The sequence below is a fragment of the Pteropus alecto genome, unplaced genomic scaffold, assembly GCF_000325575.1.
Source record: "Pteropus alecto unplaced genomic scaffold, ASM32557v1 scaffold25, whole genome shotgun sequence".
NCBI lineage: Eukaryota > Metazoa > Chordata > Mammalia > Chiroptera > Pteropodidae > Pteropus > Pteropus alecto.
Genome location: NW_006441955.1, coordinates 12,221,585 through 12,240,267, shown reverse-complemented (window position 1 = coordinate 12,240,267; position 18,683 = coordinate 12,221,585). Strand labels below are relative to the sequence as shown.

Sequence of the window (18,683 nt, the reverse complement as noted above, 5' to 3'; positions counted from 1 at the left end):
CCATTTTGAGTTAATTTTGGTGTGTGGTGATAGACAACAGTCTAGTTTCATTCTTTTGCAGGCGGCTTTCCAGTTTTCCCAGCACCATTTATTGAAGAGGCTTTCCTTTCTCCACTATATGTTTTTGGCTTTTTTGTCGAAAATTATTTCCTACTATAAACATGGGTTTACTTCTGGACTCTCGATTCTGTTCCACTGGTCCGTGTGTCTGTTTTTGTCAATACCATGCCGTTTTGATTACTGTTGCTTTGTAGTATAACTTAAAGTCGGGCCAAAATATGTCTTTAAATTAATTTTTTAAAACATGTTATAGACCAGTGTATGATCACTAAGAGTAATTCATTAATGTGTTGTTTCTTGAGTTATAACATTGTTATTCAGTTTTCAGAACAACTTAAAATTGGAGAACTGGCTAGGAGACTTAAAAAAGAAACTTATTCTCTTTAATTATATGAACTGGAAAGTTTTATATTTTCATTAATTTTTTTAAACCTTTGGGATCAATTTATATAGCTTTCTTGGTACTCTACCAACTTCATTATATAAAGATGCTTCTTTAGATTTTTAACTATGCAAAAAGAACTTGAGACTGATAGTACAGTAAGGTACAGTGAACAGTTATATCACCCACATTATGCACTTGTAAAATATACTTAGGTACATCCTAAATATAAAAATAGCACAGTAAGGATTTTAAATATACATCAGTATTTTCTTTGTGGTTTTTTTTTTTGTATCTATGTATTTTTAGAGAAATTTTGATAATGAATAACAAATCCTCAGCATAATTATTATGGTTTGAATTTGGGGGAGCTTCTATTACTCTTTGAATTTGGGGGAGCTTCTATTACTCTTAAAATATGGGGGATGCCAGATAAAAATTAATAACTCATTTTAGTCTTCTAAAAGGATATATGTTGGAAGGGAGGCAAATAGATGTATATTGGATATGTTTAGTATTCTGTAGTACACAGTATCATTTTGAGAAAAAGTGTACCTATTGGATATATACTGAATGCTTTATTAGACATGAAATGTATTAGACATGAATTAAGCTGATGATTGATGTTTATAAGTAAAAGCTATAAAACAGATTCATGAGATTAAAGGAATTATGTTTGTTAAAGCAAAGAACTTAGTTTTTCAAAAGTATCAAATAACCTCTTGATTATGAATTTGTATATATTTTTAAAAGCAGTTCTCCTTTTATCTTTTTATACCTTTATATTTTGTTACACTGTTAGCCCAGTTCAAGTCAGCAGGGATATTTGAAAGTAAGTTGTGTTAAACTTTTATAATTAATGTTTTGCTACTATTTGGAAATAGTGAAATTTTACCATATAAACAGTAATAGGATATATACATATATGATTTATATAGTAGACATTGCTTAGCATGTAAACTTTAATTTAGATGTTTTAAACTTGAAGTTTGCAAGGAATCCCCTCCTTTTAAAATTTATAGGTGTACTCTGATTTGCTTGTTTTATGTAGTTGTCTTCTATGCTTTTGGAACACATAGAGAATAGAGTTAATGCACATAAAGAAGAATTAGCTTTCAAATATTCAACTATTTATATGAAAGATGTTGGAAATCTGTTGTGAATACTATTGAGACTCACGTATCTAACTTTAGGAAGCAGCCAGCCAACTAGCTATCTCAAAAAAGGCATTTTCTAGCCTGCAGTGTTCTTTGCTGGTGTAAGAATTTTAAAGGAAATTATACAGCTAACAAAAATACTGCCCCAAAAGAGGTCTGCCCTCCAGTTAGGTGTCTCTTTTGTGTAAAATAAGTTGTATCCACTTAAGCAGTTATTGATAAATTATAAACATATACAAAGTCAAATGATCAGACTGCTAGGATGTATAAAGGACTTGGAGGTATTAACAGTACTGCCATGGCTTATCAGGTAGTTTCTCATGGATAATTTAAGAGGAGACCTACAGGAAAATAAAAGGAAGGCTTTCTATGTAAGGGAATAATATGATAGTTCATTTGTAGAGAATAAACCAAGTGCCTAACTGAATCTGAGAACATATGTAAAATGCTTTATATTAATAAATAAATAACTTTAAATCATTGTCATGATTTTAAAAAGAAAAAGTTTCTGAAGTAAATGAGTCATATGCCTTTTGCATATGGATGTACAGTTTGTGCATGATACAAAGGTCCAGCCAAGAGCTGGGGTAGGTTGTACCATCCCAGCCCAACACTCATGAGGCTATGTCTGTCCACAGGGAGTTTGTGTTTTTTCTTAAATTGCTCTTTTAAAACACACAAAGCTAGTGGAGTGGCCAAGGTGAATCATTTCTAAGTTCTGATCAGAGAGAACATCAAAATGCCCCTTGAAACATGAAGTTTCATTTTCTTAAATGGTACTTTCCGGGTAGGGATGAAAAGGAATGTTTTACAGAGAGGGGAGTTTGGAGATAGAGAGTAGGAATTTGGACCAAAGGCAAAGGAAATTCAATTAGGACAATAAATTGATGTGATCTTAAAAGAGTTCCCAGTCAGCCCAATGCCAATTAACAAGCATATTTATTTATTGAGAAATTATCTGTAATAAATAATTTGTAATTAAATGAAATGAATAGTTCAAAACAATTAACTTCATGAAAATTAGTTTATATATTATAAAATATTTATTGAGAAATTATTTAATTCATTTATCGAGAAATTATTACATGGTAGGCTTCTGCTACATGGTATAGATGATATATGAAAGAAAACATAATCTCTGTCCTCAAGGAGTGTTCTGTTTAGACTTTGTGTGTGCGTGTGTGTGTGTGTGTGTGCACTCGCGCGCATGTGTATGCAAGTATTTTTATTTTTGATCGGTGAAATACAAAATATTTAGACTCCATCTCCAAAAATTTTGCTCTGGTTCTTTGGCAGAAGGCCATTTTTATTTTCTTAAGTTTTTATTGAAATATATTTACAGAAAAGTATCCATTAGTATAAGTCAAATGCATTTTCACAAACCGAACGTGTATAAGTGCTTCCTAATCAAGAAACAACATTATCAACATGCCAAAAACCTCCATCCTACTCTCTTATAGTCACTACCTGCCTTAATGGATAACCATTATCCTAACTTTTAACAGCATAAATTAGTTATGTTATTTAGAGATAATTTCAAGCTTACAGAAAAGTTGCAAGAATAAAAGTAGTACAAAGAATACCTATATATCCTTTACCCAGATTCACCAATTTCCTTTTGCTTTATCATTGTGTGCTCATGCATGCTCTCTGATTTTGTATATATAATTTTGCCCTAAATACGTTTGTATTTTTCCTAAGGAGATATTCTCTTAACTGTATTCCAATTTTATCAAATGGCCCAAATAATGCCTTTATAGCATTTTCCCCCAGTAAAAGTTCCTAAGATCAGGTTTTGCCTTTAGTCTTCTTAAACTGGAACATTTTCACAGCTTTCTTAGTCTTTAATGACACTAATATGTTTGAAGACGACAGTTCTTTTATTTTAATAGAATGTTGCTCATTTGGGATTGTCTAATATCTCATTATGATTAGATTTAGGTTATACATTCCAGGCTGGAAAATTACATAAGTGATGGGGTGTCTTCAGCATCTCACATCGAGTCACATGATATCCATCTGCCTCGTTGGTGATGTTAGTTGTTAAATGTTGCTCACTCAGATTTTTCCACTGTATAGTTAGTATTTTTTCCTTTGCAACTATTAAACAGTCTTTGGGGAGATTCATTATGACCATGCAAATATCCTATTTCTCATCAAAAATTTTTCCTGGAGCTACCATCCATTATGATTTTGGCCTGAACTATTCTTTATTATGAAAGTTGTGGATTGATGATTTTCCAACTCCAGAAGTCCCAGAGGAGAGCTACCTTTATATGCTGGAAATATGAAGATAGGGTTGCTTTTGCCAACTTTATCTTTTGCTTTCACCCAGATTCTAGATTGACACATTTAATTATCTGGTCATTATTCAACATAACCTCTTAATAGAAATCATATCAGGTCTGGTCCTTTTATTTGACTGATCACGACCAGTCTAGAGACATGTTAACTGGGGTAGGATCTCAAACCACCTACTTACTCTCTAGTTATCTGTTTTACTGTTATGAAATTTAATAGATTATTTCTTGTTTAACTTTTTTTTGCATTTAAAAAACAGTGCTTTTTATAGTTGGGAAATACTGTGTACTTACTGGCTTTAATAAATGACATCTAAATTCTAGATATTGGCTAGAGCCAAACTTTTTGCAAGAAAACTGCAAATTGAATAGTTTTCAGGTTTGTAACATGTTGCTTAATTTTGTCTACTAGTTAACATTTACTGGTAACTGGCTTCCTTAATCTCATCGTGTTGATTTATTTCTTGTTTCTAAAATCAATGTAAGCATGGAATTATAATGGTATAATGGAAAGAGTATTACAAGTAATGAGAATCTAGAACTTGTAGAATATTATCTACTTAGGAGACTTGATCATCTCACTTAATTTCTTGGAACCTAAGTTTTCCTGTCTGTAGAAGGAAAAAAAAAGCATATTAACTAGTTCTACATAACAGCTTTTTAAAAATAAAGATAATTATAAGATATGTAAAAGTGCTTCTTTTGAATTGATTAATTTCATTCACAAAATCTTCCATTAATTTTACAGCCACTCACAATGTTAAAATTATTTCTCATGTCAGGTTCCTTCTCTTAGTCTTTTCAGTATTGAAGTTCTCTAATTCCCTAGAGTGAAGAACCTCACACTTATTGAACACTTTCTCTAACCAAATGCCATGCTTTATACACCATATGCTTTTAATGCATGTATAATAGCATTACAGGGGTATTATCCCCATTTCACAGATTATAAAATAAGGTTGAGAGGTTTTGTAACTTGCCCACAGAAACATACTTACTAGTTAAGTGACAAAATTTGGACTTAAACTCAGATTTGTCTAGTTCCAAAGTCCTTCTCTTTGAAGTTCTCTATCAATTCAAACAAATCTCATCAGTCTCTCATCAGTATTTCTCTTACTATTTTCTCATGTCATTTTTAATGTAGAGGAGCAGCCCATCTTCGTTAAAGTAATTTTCATCCTTTGAAATAATTAGCTCATATTTATGTCAGACTTCTCTGGAATCATTGTAGTAATATGGTTTCCCCTTCACTCTGACACCTCTTTCCACTATTTGTATCTTTCCTGAGCTTCTAATGCAGTGTTAGACATTTTTCTCTCTTTCATCTGTTTTGTATTTAATACAAAGCAGCTCATATTGAATACAAATAATATCTTACAGTAGAGATGATAAAAATATGTCATTGAAAACTATGTCAAAATGAGTTTTAATTAATAGTATCTAATTGAAAAATAAAAATATGATTTCTTAGTTTTTAATGTTTTTACAGTATATTTTTATAATTCACCTGTAAATGTTTGCTCTTTTAAAATTTTGTTCAGGAACTGTCATAAAAAAAACAATATATTTCTGCTAGGCAAACTGTATTAGACAATAATCTCAATTGGAATCATAATTATAGTGTTTTGTATTGCAACCATCTCTTTAAGATCTGATTTTAGACAGTCTACAGGAAGATCTAACAAGGCTGTAAGACAAGAAAGTGGCAGCTTCAAACTCAGCAAGTGCAAGGTAATATATTTAGAGAAAAATTATCCAAAATTTAGTAATAGAATTGTTTTATAGCACAGTTATTCAGTCTGGAACTTAGTTATGTTGAAGATTTGAAAAACTCGAAAGGTGCTCTTTGAAGAAAAACTTGTGTTGATCTATAGATATTCTTTCAGGTAACTTCTTTGTGGAGGTGTAATGGTCTTCATCAAAGAAAAATTTAACTTTTGAATTAGGTATCTCTTTTACTTAACTTACGTGCTTGCTGCCTAAACTCTTGGTCTTCAAATGAATACATAAACTCCTGGGGGTAGGTGGAGCTTTCCAAGAGGTAACTTCTGGGTATTTACCCAAAGAAAACTAAAACACTAATTTGAAATGTTATATGCGCCCCTAGGTTCATTGCAGCATTATTTACAATAGCCAAGACGAAGGCAACCTAAGTGCCCATCAATAGATGATTGGATAAAGAAGTTATGGTACATATGTATAATAGCATGTTAGCCATAAAAAAATTTTTTTTTTACCATTTGCAACAATATGGATGGACCTAGAAGGTATTACGCTAAGTGAATAAGTCCGACAGAGAAAGGGAAATAACATATGATTTCACTTACATGTGAAATCTAAAGAACAAAATAAATGAACACACAAAATGAAAACAGACTCAAAGATACAGAGAAAAAGCTGATGATTGCCAGATGGGAGGGGATTGGAGGGCTAGATGATAAAGGGGAAAGGATTGAGAAGTACATATTGGTAGTTACGAAATAGTCACGGGAATGTGAAGTACAGCAAAGAGAATATAGTCAATAATATTCCAATAAGTATGTATAGTGCCAGGTGGGTACTAGAATATAGGGGGGGATCACTTTGTATATTATATAAATGTCTAACCATTATGCTGTATACTTGAAGTTAATATAAAATAATATTGAATGTCAACTCTAATTGAAAAATAAAAGTTAAAAAAGGTAAACAAGTATAGATATTGAATTAGTTTCCTAGGGCTGTTATAACAGTGTTACAAACTGGATGACATTTACTGTCTCTGTTCTGGAGGCTAGAAATCTGAAATCAAGGTGTTAGCAGGGCCGTGTTCCCTCTCAAACTCTGGGTAGAATTTTTTTTTCCTCTTCTGAGTTGTTGGTGATGGCCAGCAATCCTTGGCATTCTCTAGCTTGCAACCACTTCAGTTCGATCTCTGCATTCCGTTTTTACATGGCATGCTCCCTTTATGTCTTCACATCATCTTTTCTTTATGTGTGTGCATACACAATTTCCCCTTTTTATGAGGACACCAGTCATTAGATTAGGTCCCACACTAATGATCTCTTCTTAACTTGGTTAAATCTGCAAAGACCCTATTTTCAAGTAAAGTCACATTCTGAGTTGCTGAGGATTAGGACTTCAACATATCTTTTTTGAGGGACACAATTCAGCCCATAATAGCTATTTTTAATGGAATTGATTTTCAGATCCTCAGCTTGTATATGTGTACTTTTTCCTAAAATTGATGTAAAATTTCTGAATTTTAAAGAAGAGTTCTTTCATATTCTCCCTTGAATCATGATGGTTACCAAATTGCTGTGGTGTTTAGATTCCACTTTAAAGAGTGAAATAACATTTACATTTTAATGGTGATATTTACAATATGCTGAAAATTATATTTTTTCCCAATCATGTAAATCTGTGATGAAAAATTTTAGGTGTCAGCTTAAAAGAAATAGGGAGTGTGTGAGCAAAATTTTTTGAAGACCACTGATAGAGAGCAGGGTTCCTCAACCTTGGTACTATTAATGTTTTGGATTAGATAATTTGTTGTCATGAGGAGGCTGTCCTGTGCATTACAGGATGTTTAGGAGCATCCTTGGCCTCTACCCACTAGATACCAGTAGCAGCTTTCCAGTTGCGACAACCACAAATGTCTCCAGACATTGCCAAATGTCCCAAGAGCAAAAGTGCCCCCAGTCATTGCAGTAGAGCATACTGATTTCCTTTCAGTTGGTAACATAGAATATATAGTAGCATTTCAGATATTTGCTGATCTCAGTTTTGAGTTGTCTACTATATAGCTTTAGTCAAAACTATGACCTAAGATGGCAAATTTTCAAGAGATAAAATCTAAGGGACATGATAATTCATTTAAAAAGTCAATAAATTTTATCCCTGTATCAAAGGTGGCCAAACAGCTACTTATAAATCAAGTTAACTTTTGCCTTATCTCATAGGTGTTGACATTATAAGCCCTTGCTTATATCTGGAGTCAGTGTAAGAAATGGCTGTATGGACAATCTCTATTGTTTTGTAAAAATTCTTATTGAGGACCTTCTCTGTTACCTTCTGTTTTCCTTCTGTTATGAACCAAACCAAGTTCCTGCAGTAGTTTCTAAGTGAATTAGTATACTTTCATTTAGTTATATTACAATAGCTTTGTAAAAGCTTTTTGCCTTAACTACCAGGACACTCAGAGATAAATTTGTGCTTTAATTAGTGTTTTCCCTTAGTTGTTTCTTAGTATAATTATTTATTCACTTTCCTTCTTCCCTTCATTTTATTAGTCCTTTTTCTTATTTAAATTGTTTTTATTTGTATTTATCTTTGCTTTTTAGTGTATGTACTTCCTTGTTTAGGAAAGTTGAATACAATTAATAAAGTGTATAAAGTAACTGGAAATTTAAATACAAATTATTGATGCTAAACATGGAGATAAGCATTTACTAAAACTAGCCTGAAAACATTATTGCCTTTTAGTCAGAAATGGTGAAAGAGGAATAGGCACAAAACATTTATCGAATCCCTACTATAAGCTGTGCCTGGTGTTAGGTATTTTATATCATATTTAATCCTCACAGTAATCCTATGATATAGGCAATCTTGGTGCTTTTTATCTACAAGGAATCCAAGGTTCTGAAAGATAAGTCATTTTCATTCCAAAGTTCTTGCTCTTTACACGATTATGCTATAAAGGCTTCAGAAGAGTGCCTGCCTAGCACATAGTAAGCTGTTAACTTCCTCTTATTATGTCATCTGGGCTATGAGTAAGAAAAATTCCTAAATACTGAAATAATATACTACATCAAATCCTAGAGGGACTAAAGAAACAAATACATTTAGATTAATAAAAAATCTATTTAGAATGGATAAAAAGAATCTTAGTTTATGGCAGCATCCTCTGCAAGAGTTCATATAAACTGAAAATATAAAGTCAGATTATGTTAAATTTAATTAATTACACAATTACACAACAAGTTACCAACAAAAATTCTAGAAGTATTCTTTATCCTAGAGATGAAGTAAAAGGCAGTAATATCGTGCATTTCTTCCCTTGACACCTTTGTCAGAGGCAGGAGATTGAACTAGATGGTTCATACATTTAAGCTACTGTGACAATTCTTACATTTTTATGTTGAGACCACAATATCATATTATCTGTATCTTGTACATGAACATATAGGTGTGCGTACATATACATTCACGCACGCGTCTGTGTGTGTGTAGCTTTTCCTATCTAAAGTCTCATATCAGATGTTATTGGGAGGTGGTTTGTTATATGTTATATTTTCTTGTGCACTTTTCTAGTCTTAAAAAAAAAACATAATTATATACCTTTCCTACAGAAAAATAATAATTATTTCTTGCCTTTTTCTGCCTTTAGTTCCATGTTTTCCAGCACCCAACATAACTTGTAAGGATTTCAGTGGCAATGAAACACATTTTACTGGAAATGAAGTTGGTTTTCTCAAGTCCATATCTTGCCGAAATGTGTAAGTATATTACTGAAGCTAAATTTTCAGATTACTTGCCTATGCTATATTTTGATTGCACGAAGTGAAGAGATAAAGAGTTAATTTATAGGGAAAATCAGCACTAATATAACTTTTATCTGTGTCAGGAAACCTCTTTTAAGTGTGCATATTGTTTTATAAATGCAACTTACCAACCACATAAAGCCCAGTAATTCACTATATGAGATAAAAAAGATTATGAATGGCCTCATGCCATGTCAATCCAGTCTGTTTATCCTACCAAATGAATTATGAAAACATTCTATTTTCAAATTTCGGGGATTGTGTACCTATAATATTAAAAGAATACTATTAAATAGTTCGCATATTAAGGGCATTTTGAAACTTAGTTTCATTCTTTGTAATAGATGTGGATGATGAATGATAATATAAAACAATTCAAAAGTTAGTTTGAGATATTAAGACAAATGTCTTTATTTTGTTAGGAATGTTCTTTTTCTTAAAGAGCTTTTAAGTTTGCTTTTAATTTTGCTATAGTAAAGGTAACATGTTATTCTTATATTTCTGCTTTGTGCTAAAAACATGATTTAGTTTAACCCACTTTGATTAATTGCTGGCACTATATTTTTACCTTTTAACTGTACGTGATTACATTTTGTTCGATGGCACCTATTTGAAGTTATATCAAGAAATAACTACTGTTTGGCTGTTTTTACAAGTTCTATTAGAATCCTTAGAAATTACTAGCAGAGTCTTTTTTCTTTTGACCCTACCTACTTCACTGTATTAATGAGGAGGGGCTTTAAAGTCTATCTTGCTGTGTAATCCTAAGCCAATCACTTAAGCTTCTTGGGTTCTAAGATTTCTCATTAGTAAAATAAAAATTGTTAAAAGGAATTATCTCTAAAGTTCTTTGGTATGGTTTAGTCAGGTTTTAAATTTATACGTTGATATTTCTACCTTAAACATTCCATATGACAAATAATTTATTAAGTGCTAGTCCAACATATCATAAGATATAATACAATAACAAAGAAAATCATCTTTGAGAACAGCTGACTGCACAAATTAGACCTTACAGGTTCATATTACCAGTAGTGGTAACACCACAGTAATCTGTTACTTAATTTTCAAGTTAACTCTGATTTTTCTTTTCAGTGTCTCTGGGTAGATTAGGCTCAATGCCACTAAGTTGCACTAATCATGCTCGGAAGACACTGATGTCAGTTATGATAAGAATTACAACTGTCAAGGAAACCAGATACTCCAAGTATCCTGGCCAACTTATTCCCCTTCTGTAGTTAAAATCTACAATTCCAAAATAGAATTTGCCTGATGAACTTTGAATCAGAACAAGGGTAGTTAGATCGATGGATAATTCTAGTAAGTCACAAAATTAAGATAACCTGATATCATTTTTTGAAAATCAGGATATTAAAGAGCCAGCTGCTAGTCAGCTATGGAATAAAGACTCGCCGACAAATTCTTATTCCTCGAGTCTCCCTTTTCCAGTTAACACATTTTTCTTCTATTTTCTGTTAGTATATTCTTTTTCAGACTATATGTAATATTGATACTTGATTAAAACTCCATCCTCATATTGCAGATATAGCCATTATTTAATATATTCTCTAGCAACTAAAGTCTAGTAACCATGTCCAATTGATTACCAAGCCATGCTGCTATTTATATTGGCTATCTATATTAGTTAGAGCAGGCTAACTGCTATAACAAATGTGTTTAGAGTTTCAGTGGCCAAACACAAAGTTATCTCTCACTCACATCATAGTCCAATTTTTGTTGGCTTGGAGGTCTGGATAAGGTGAGAGTGATGGTTGCTCCATGCAGTCATGCAGAAGTCTTTGCTCCTTTCTTCTTGTGGCTTTGCTTTCTCTAGTCCTTAGAGTCCTTTCTGTTCAGCCAGCAGATGGGAAAGAGAAAAGGATACCCCTTATAAGAGTGTTTTATGGGCCAGACCTGGAAATGGCATTCATCACTTCTGTCCTCATTCTGTTGGCCAACACTTATTGATGGTTGCACTTAACTGCAAGGTGGGCTAGAATATGTAGTTTAGCTGTATGTCCATGAGAAAAGGAGAAACTGATTTGAGGAATAATTAGACCATCTCTGCTGTATTATCAGTTTGCAGATTATTTTTAGGGTAATTTATTTATATAGATAATTGCTTTTCTCATTCATCCCCCTTCTCAGCTTTTTGAAAGGCTTGTTTCTCTAATACTTATTTTTAATACATTTAATACATTTTTCTGTCTAATTTCAGCATGGCCAAAAGCCAGTAATCTTTGTTGCTATATTAAATGGATATTCAAAGTCTGTATCTTAATCTTTCTATAGCATTTGGCATTCCCTTTTCATAATTCTTTCCTTGACTTCTAGTATAAAACACTCTTTTCTTTCCTTTGATACCTACTCTTCTTAAATCTTGATATCTCCTGGAATATATCTTTGGTCCTTTTCATTCAACCACCCCTTTTTCTTCTCTCACCACCTTTATATATATTAAGGTCCCAAGCTGAATCTCTCATCTTTTCTTTCAATTCATTTCCTCCTATGTCATAGTGAATGGCACCTATTCTTCCCATCTTCTTAAGCAGAAACTTTGAAAAGTTTTCTCACATTTAGTCTGGTTGCTTCTGCCTTCTTAATGTTTCCCAGTTTTGTTCAATTTTCTCTTCCACTGCTACTGCCCAGTAGATTATAGCTTGAGTTTCTACAGAACCTAATGTATTTCTCTACTTCCATTCTGGTGCCCCATTCCATTATGAGGGGCATCACTCCCCTCAGCACAAAATCTGACATCCTTGTAATATTAGATACATAAATAGAATCTCTGGGCTGTTTATCATTTATCTCCCCAGCACTCTGAAAATATCTTAATTATGAGTGCAGTGCAAAAACCAGCATTGTAAGCAGGAGACTGGCATGATCTGATTTGACTTTAAAATGATAACTCCAGCTACCTCTCTATTTCTTTACTCCCCTTTGCAGCAAAACTCCTTGAAAGAGTTGTCTGATACTTCTTTTCTTCAATTTTTTTCCTTCCAATCTTTCGTAAGCCTACTTTTTTGTCTTTTGCCCTCAGATTGTCACCAAAATTGCCCTTGCTCAGGTCACTCATGGTCTCCTCTTGGTTAAATATAGTGGTGAATCTTCAGCCATTATCTTATGTGATCTGTCATATTTGGCACATTTGAGTACTCTGTTGTCCTTAATACACGGTCTTCATTGGACTTCAAGATACCACACTCTTCTAGTTATACTTCTTCCTCATTGTTAGCACCTTCTCAGTCTCCTTTCTGCTTTCTTCTCATCTGGATCTCTTAATATTTGAGTATTTCAGGGTTCTGTCTGTGAATCTCTTCTTTTGTCTATGTATACTCACATGGTAATCTCATGGAGTTAAATACTTTCTGTATGTTGTAACTTCCTAATTTATACCTCCAGCCCGTACTTCTCTCCCTAACTCCAGACTTATAAATCCAGCTGTCTTTTGGGCAACTCTACATGAATGTCTGATAAACATCTCAAACTCACATATCCAAAACTGGAATACTGATCATCTTTCCAAGGTCTAGTCCATCCTCAGCCTTCCCCAGTTCAGTTAATACTAGCTTCATCCCTCTAGTGACTTAGGATAAAATTCTTAGCATTATCTTTCCTAATTTTTTTCATACCCTAAATCTAATACATGAGGAAATCCAGTTGGCCTTACTTCAGGATACATCCAGAATCTGGTCACTTCTCACTGTTTCCTTTGCTCATACTCCAGGTCAAGACACTATTAATTTTCACCTGGATTTCTGCAGTACCCTTTAAACTCATTAGTCCCCGTGATAGTTTGAATTTATTCAGCAAATTCATCTCTCTCAGTCCCTGTTAACTGGGCAATGTATACTTCCCACTCCATTGATTTTAGGCTTGACCATGTAATTTGATTTGGTCTGTGTAATGTTATCAGGTATGAAACAAGCAGAGGCTTAAATGTACTTCTGGGGTTTAGCTTTTCTCTTGTACTTTGGTGATATGTCCTGAAAAGAACTTGCCTCAAGTAAATGCTTGTACCATTAGCCCGGGCACTAGAGAAACTTAAGTGGAGCTGATTTGAACTGAATCCACTGTCTGGATTCAAACTCAGCCAAACTTCAAACTGAAGCAGAATCTTCTAGCTGAACACAGCCTCGATTAGCTGAACCAATGCCAATTGCAACCAATAAGTGTGAGAATAATTGCTTATTGTTATAAGTCACTGAGTTTTGGGGTGATTTGTTATGCATTATTATTGTGACAAATATTCCCCTGCAGTCTGTTTTCAGTGCAGCAGCTAGAGTGATTATTTTAAAATCTAAATCGGTTCATATCACACCATCACACCTCCCCTTAACATCTTGTAGTAGTTTTCCATGTATCTTTGAGTAGAATCCATAGTCTTTACAATGGTATTCAAGGCCCTGCATGATCTGCCCTCTTTGCCCCTTGTTACCTCTCTGACCTCATTTTCTACTATTCTTCCCTCTTCTCACTCCACTCCTGCTACTCTGGCCTCCTTAATAGACCTCAAACATGGCAGTTATGCTTCCTTTGTAACATCATTTTTTTTTTTTTTTTTTGGATCTGGGACATTCTTTTCTCAGAGGTGTGACATAGATAGCTCACTTCCCTAAGATCAAATATCACCTTCTCAATGAGCCCTACTCTTATCATCCCCTTTAAATGGCTCCTGTTTGTATCCTTAGCATTCTGGATTCTCTATACACCCTACTTCATTTTTTTTCATATCATTTATGACTTTATAATATATGATTTACTTTTAAAATGGTTGTTGCTTCTGCCCCTAGAATGTAAGCTCTTGAGGGGCAGGGATCTTTGTTTCTTTTGTTTATTAATGTATCCCAATGGCCTAGAATAGTGCCTGGCTTGTAGTAGTCGCCCAAAAGCATTAATTGAATAAGTGAATGGATGAATGAACTAATTAACAAATAAAAATGAAAAGTTTTATTTTCTAAGATGTTTACATGTTGGAAATATATAAATATGACACTCAGGTTATAATTTTGTGCAGAAATGGCTATTCGTACAAAGTGGCAGTTGCACTCTCTCTTTTTCTTGGATGGTTGGGAGCAGATCGATTTTACCTTGGGTACCCTGCCTTGGGTAAGTATGTTTCATTCAAAATCTTTGTGAAACTTGTGTTATAGCTATTCTTACAGCTTAAATCTCTGCATACTACTATATAGTTACAAGTTCTTTGTATCTGGAGTTGAATAGTTAACATTTCTTCCATGAATATAGAGCTACAGTTAGCTTTACAGTTCAACTTGGATAAGAAATATAGACTTTTCCTGTACTTTCATCTTTATGAAAACACACACTCAAGATAGGGTAGGCACTTACTTAGGGTAGGACAGTGGACCTGATCTGTCATTGCTAGTGCTGGGCACATAGTGGATGTTCAGTAACTATTTTGTGAATAAATATATATCTCTCTTCTTCCAAAAAATATTTTCTTATACCTGAACAACTATCAGTGTTGCGTTGGGAATAGAAACTACTACTTTGAGAAGTCGGAGTAAGAACTGTAACAGCCAGCATAAGCTGGTGTGGGGCCTGACTTTTATTATACTTGGCATCTCTTCCATACCTTCCTCTTAGCTGTAATCTTCACATTTTCCATAGTTACTAAAGCTTATGAAACTATTTAGATTTGACAATAGCTTTTGTTTGAACAATACTTTCACGTTTGCCCTTATTTAATCCTTACAACTCTCTGAGTTTATCATCCTCTTTAAATCTTTTTTTAACAGGTAGAGAAATTGTCACCAAAGAGGTTAAGGGATTTACTGACTCTCAAGGCCTTGCTTTATTCTGTGACATACTTGTTATCATCCCTGTTTTATGGATAGTGAAATTGTCGTGAGATCAGGAGATTTACCCAAGGACATTCAGTCGATGACCTGAATTTGAACCCAGATTTTCTGGTTCAAGAGATCATGCTTTATTTACTGTAGTACACCGCTTCTATATTAGCCTTTCACTGAGCAAATTTAAAGTTTCTGAATGCTCTGTTTTTCAGCTAGCAAAGCTGATCTTATTCTTTCCATGTTGCTACCCACCAAAGATCAAAGAAGATCTTCACTATGGGATTGGTGGGAAGTATGTTTCTGACAGCATTACCTGGAACTTAGTGTTATAAAGTCATAAATAGAAGTCAGAGTTTAAAATGCTATATACGTGTATTTATTCAGTTAAGAAACATGTATTCAATGTTTATTACCTATTAAGTAAGTAACTAAGTGCTCTGGCAATAATGATGAAGATCACAATTCAGACTGGTTAAAAAGAAAGTAAATATAAAATATGTCAGACTAATTTATGATATTCATTATTACAGAATCATAACAAAGTGCTGAGAGCACAGAAAGGGGACTGATTTTGTCGGCCTTGGGGTGTGAGGGAGGACTTCTTATATGAGGTGACATTTTAACTAGGATTTGAAGGATGAACAGATTGCAGATATTTAGGGAATTACAGGGAACAGCTCATGCAAAGGCACAGAGTATGAAAGAGCATGTATGCATGTTGAGAGAATGGCAGATATGTTAGTCTATGGTGTAGGAAGAACCATGGCATGGCAAGAGATGAAAAGTGACTGCAGAGGTAGCCTGTGGTCAGATTATAAAAGGCTTTAAATTTTTAAGGAGAGGACTGTTGTCAAATTCATATTTCAGGAAGATAATACTGGAGGAATTGTGGGAAATGGCTTAGAACAGAGAAAGACTGGTGGCAGAGTAAGCTGAAAGGAGATTGATTCAGTAGTCCTGGCCTGAGTGATTGTGTAACTACACTTTTCATGTCATTTGTAATAGCAACCATACCTTTCCATAACACAATGGAGAACCATATAATATGCGCAGAAGGCCTCTGAGTTGCCAAAATAAAACTCATTTAGTCTAATACTCTCTATTAGATGATGGTTGGATAGAAGGACGGATGGTCAGACGGAGAAACTAGGTTAATAATGAGAAAGTGAAATGAAATAGTGATGGTTAGAATACATCCGAAGCCTTCTGCCCTAGTCTTTGCATTTTCTCATGTGTTCTTTAACAGGACAAGATCATATATGTTTTTTAGAAAGATTTCTAACTTAGAAAGGTTTAAAGGAGAAACACTATTCTTTAGAATAGTTTATTCTGTGATGATTTTGAATAGTAAATATATTTTAAATATATTTGGCTTAATGAATGACTTCTTAGCTTCTTGTGATGTTTGTCAGATGAGTTGTCATGACCTATAGTGTAAGTTAATGTTTTCGACTTATAGCAGTACATAATAATGTGTTGGTATATATGTTGTGAATTTTTTTTTCCTGCAAAATAAAACTATAAAACGGTAATAAAGCTCTGTATAAAACACTCTGTAGCAGCTATGGGTAGTGAATGTTAGTTTTTTGCCAGGAGTTGCCCTCTCTGGCCACTGTTACTCTACAATCCATTATTAGCTTCAGTCAAAGAGAACCTTGCAGTTTGTGTCTGAGACTCTATAAACTTGTAAATGTTATTTCTAACTTTATGTGTCAGTGTAGTTTCTTTTTAAATTTTTTAAATAACATCACAACAACCTTTAGACGTTCGTTAATTTAAAATCGACTGTTGACTTAGAATACAACTTTCTCAAGGTTGCTGTCTGTTACTTCTCATCTATTTTACAGTTTCTGGATTTTTGTCGCTATTGTCTTACTTTCCATTCTCTTTATTCCATTGGATTTGTGACTTTAAACATCCATTTACCATCTTTCAGTGGAGTTTTAGAGTGAGAGGAGTTAAATGGACATGACAAATTCATTATCTTTACCTGAAATTTCTCTTTAAGCATTCAGATATTTTTATCTGTTTCTTATGTACATTTAAGCTATCTTAATATTAAGGATTTTGACATGTTTTATTAACTAATCTAATATGTAAAATTACAACGTTTGTAAATTTTAAAAATTTAAGTGTTTTTCATTAAATTTTAATTTTTACTAAGAATCCAAGGTTAAGGAATTTGGGCATTTTTAATTAAAATGATTACTGCCATTAAGAAAATTATTAACCGGATAATATAATATTGACTCATGAAAATGGTAGCAGAGCCTGAAATTCTGTTTTTCTTATGATCTTAAATGTTCATGATTTTGAAAAACAGTGGTTTTATTTATATATAGCTTTTAAAATTCTTAATACTGTTTATTCATATTGGAATTTAATAAGAACAGAATAAATAGTGTAAATCATGCAGGTACGAAACTTGTTTTTTTAGAAGTAATATAGTGTTAAATGTGATATTTCATTATATATGTTTTACTTCAGGATTAAACAAGGGAAATTTGTTGAGGAGTGAGATTGAATAAAATTTGGTAAAATCTGAAAATCGTTTAAGAAAAAATTTTTTTTTAGCCCATGGCTATATCTTTATGTTAAAGAACAAAAATTCAGCTGAGTAAATCTGAAGATCTCATTTTTTTTTTTTTTAACAATGTATAGCTTTACTTCCTTTAATTGATTTATTCTTCAATCTACCAGTGCTGCTTTTAGCTGGAAGCCTTTTTTTCACCACAAAGCCTTATTTTTCTAATAATATTTTTTTGTGTTTTTAACTGTGTTAACATTCTTTTTTTATATGCAATAACTAGAATATTTTGTTTTGCCCATCTGTAGCTTTAGAAGATTATGGATTCTCAACGATAATAGCTCTTTTGTAGCAGTTAATAGGAGAGATGCTCTTTTTATAGTGATGTTTTTTTAAAATGTAATTTTCTTACTATGAGAGTAACAAAGTGTTGTCTGTTTTGAAGCCCACCTCTTAAAAATCTTTGGTTATATTATTCCTTTTTTTCCTTTTAAATTTGAAGTTACCAATTTGAACTGGTATATAATATCCACATATCATAGGACAAATAAAGGGATTTGAAGGTAAAACTTTCTAAGATTTGAAAGCTCTCCTTCATAGATACACACAAAGAAATAGTAATAACTAATAATGAAATCATTATAGAACACCTGCGATTTGACAGACAGCAATTTTAATATAAGTAATCTATATAAGTAATCTGTATAGAAGTAATCTATATTCTCTGTAATAGTTAGGCAGATAGAAGAGTATTTGCGAGACTCAACCTATAATAAAACAAAAAATACCAAAATTTTTTTTAAATATCCAAAGTTAATCTGTTCTTTTTATTTTATATCCAAATAAATCTTTTTTTGAATTTATGTTTTTAAAATGTAAAGTTTAAGTTACTAAGGTATAAAGTACATTCAAAGCATGA

General features: G+C 32.9%; 1 protein-coding gene across 1 annotated transcript in view; it reads left to right on the top strand.

Moving 5' to 3' along the window:
* Positions 1-18,683, top strand: part of TM2D1 (TM2 domain containing 1) — a 40,816-nt gene that overhangs the window by 3,149 nt on the left and 18,984 nt on the right. The window contains exons 3-4 of the mRNA XM_006919264.3: positions 9,268-9,376; positions 14,439-14,530. Of these exons, the coding sequence (XP_006919326.1) occupies positions 9,268-9,376; positions 14,439-14,530 (201 nt within the window). The remainder of the gene's footprint in view (positions 1-9,267; positions 9,377-14,438; positions 14,531-18,683) is intronic.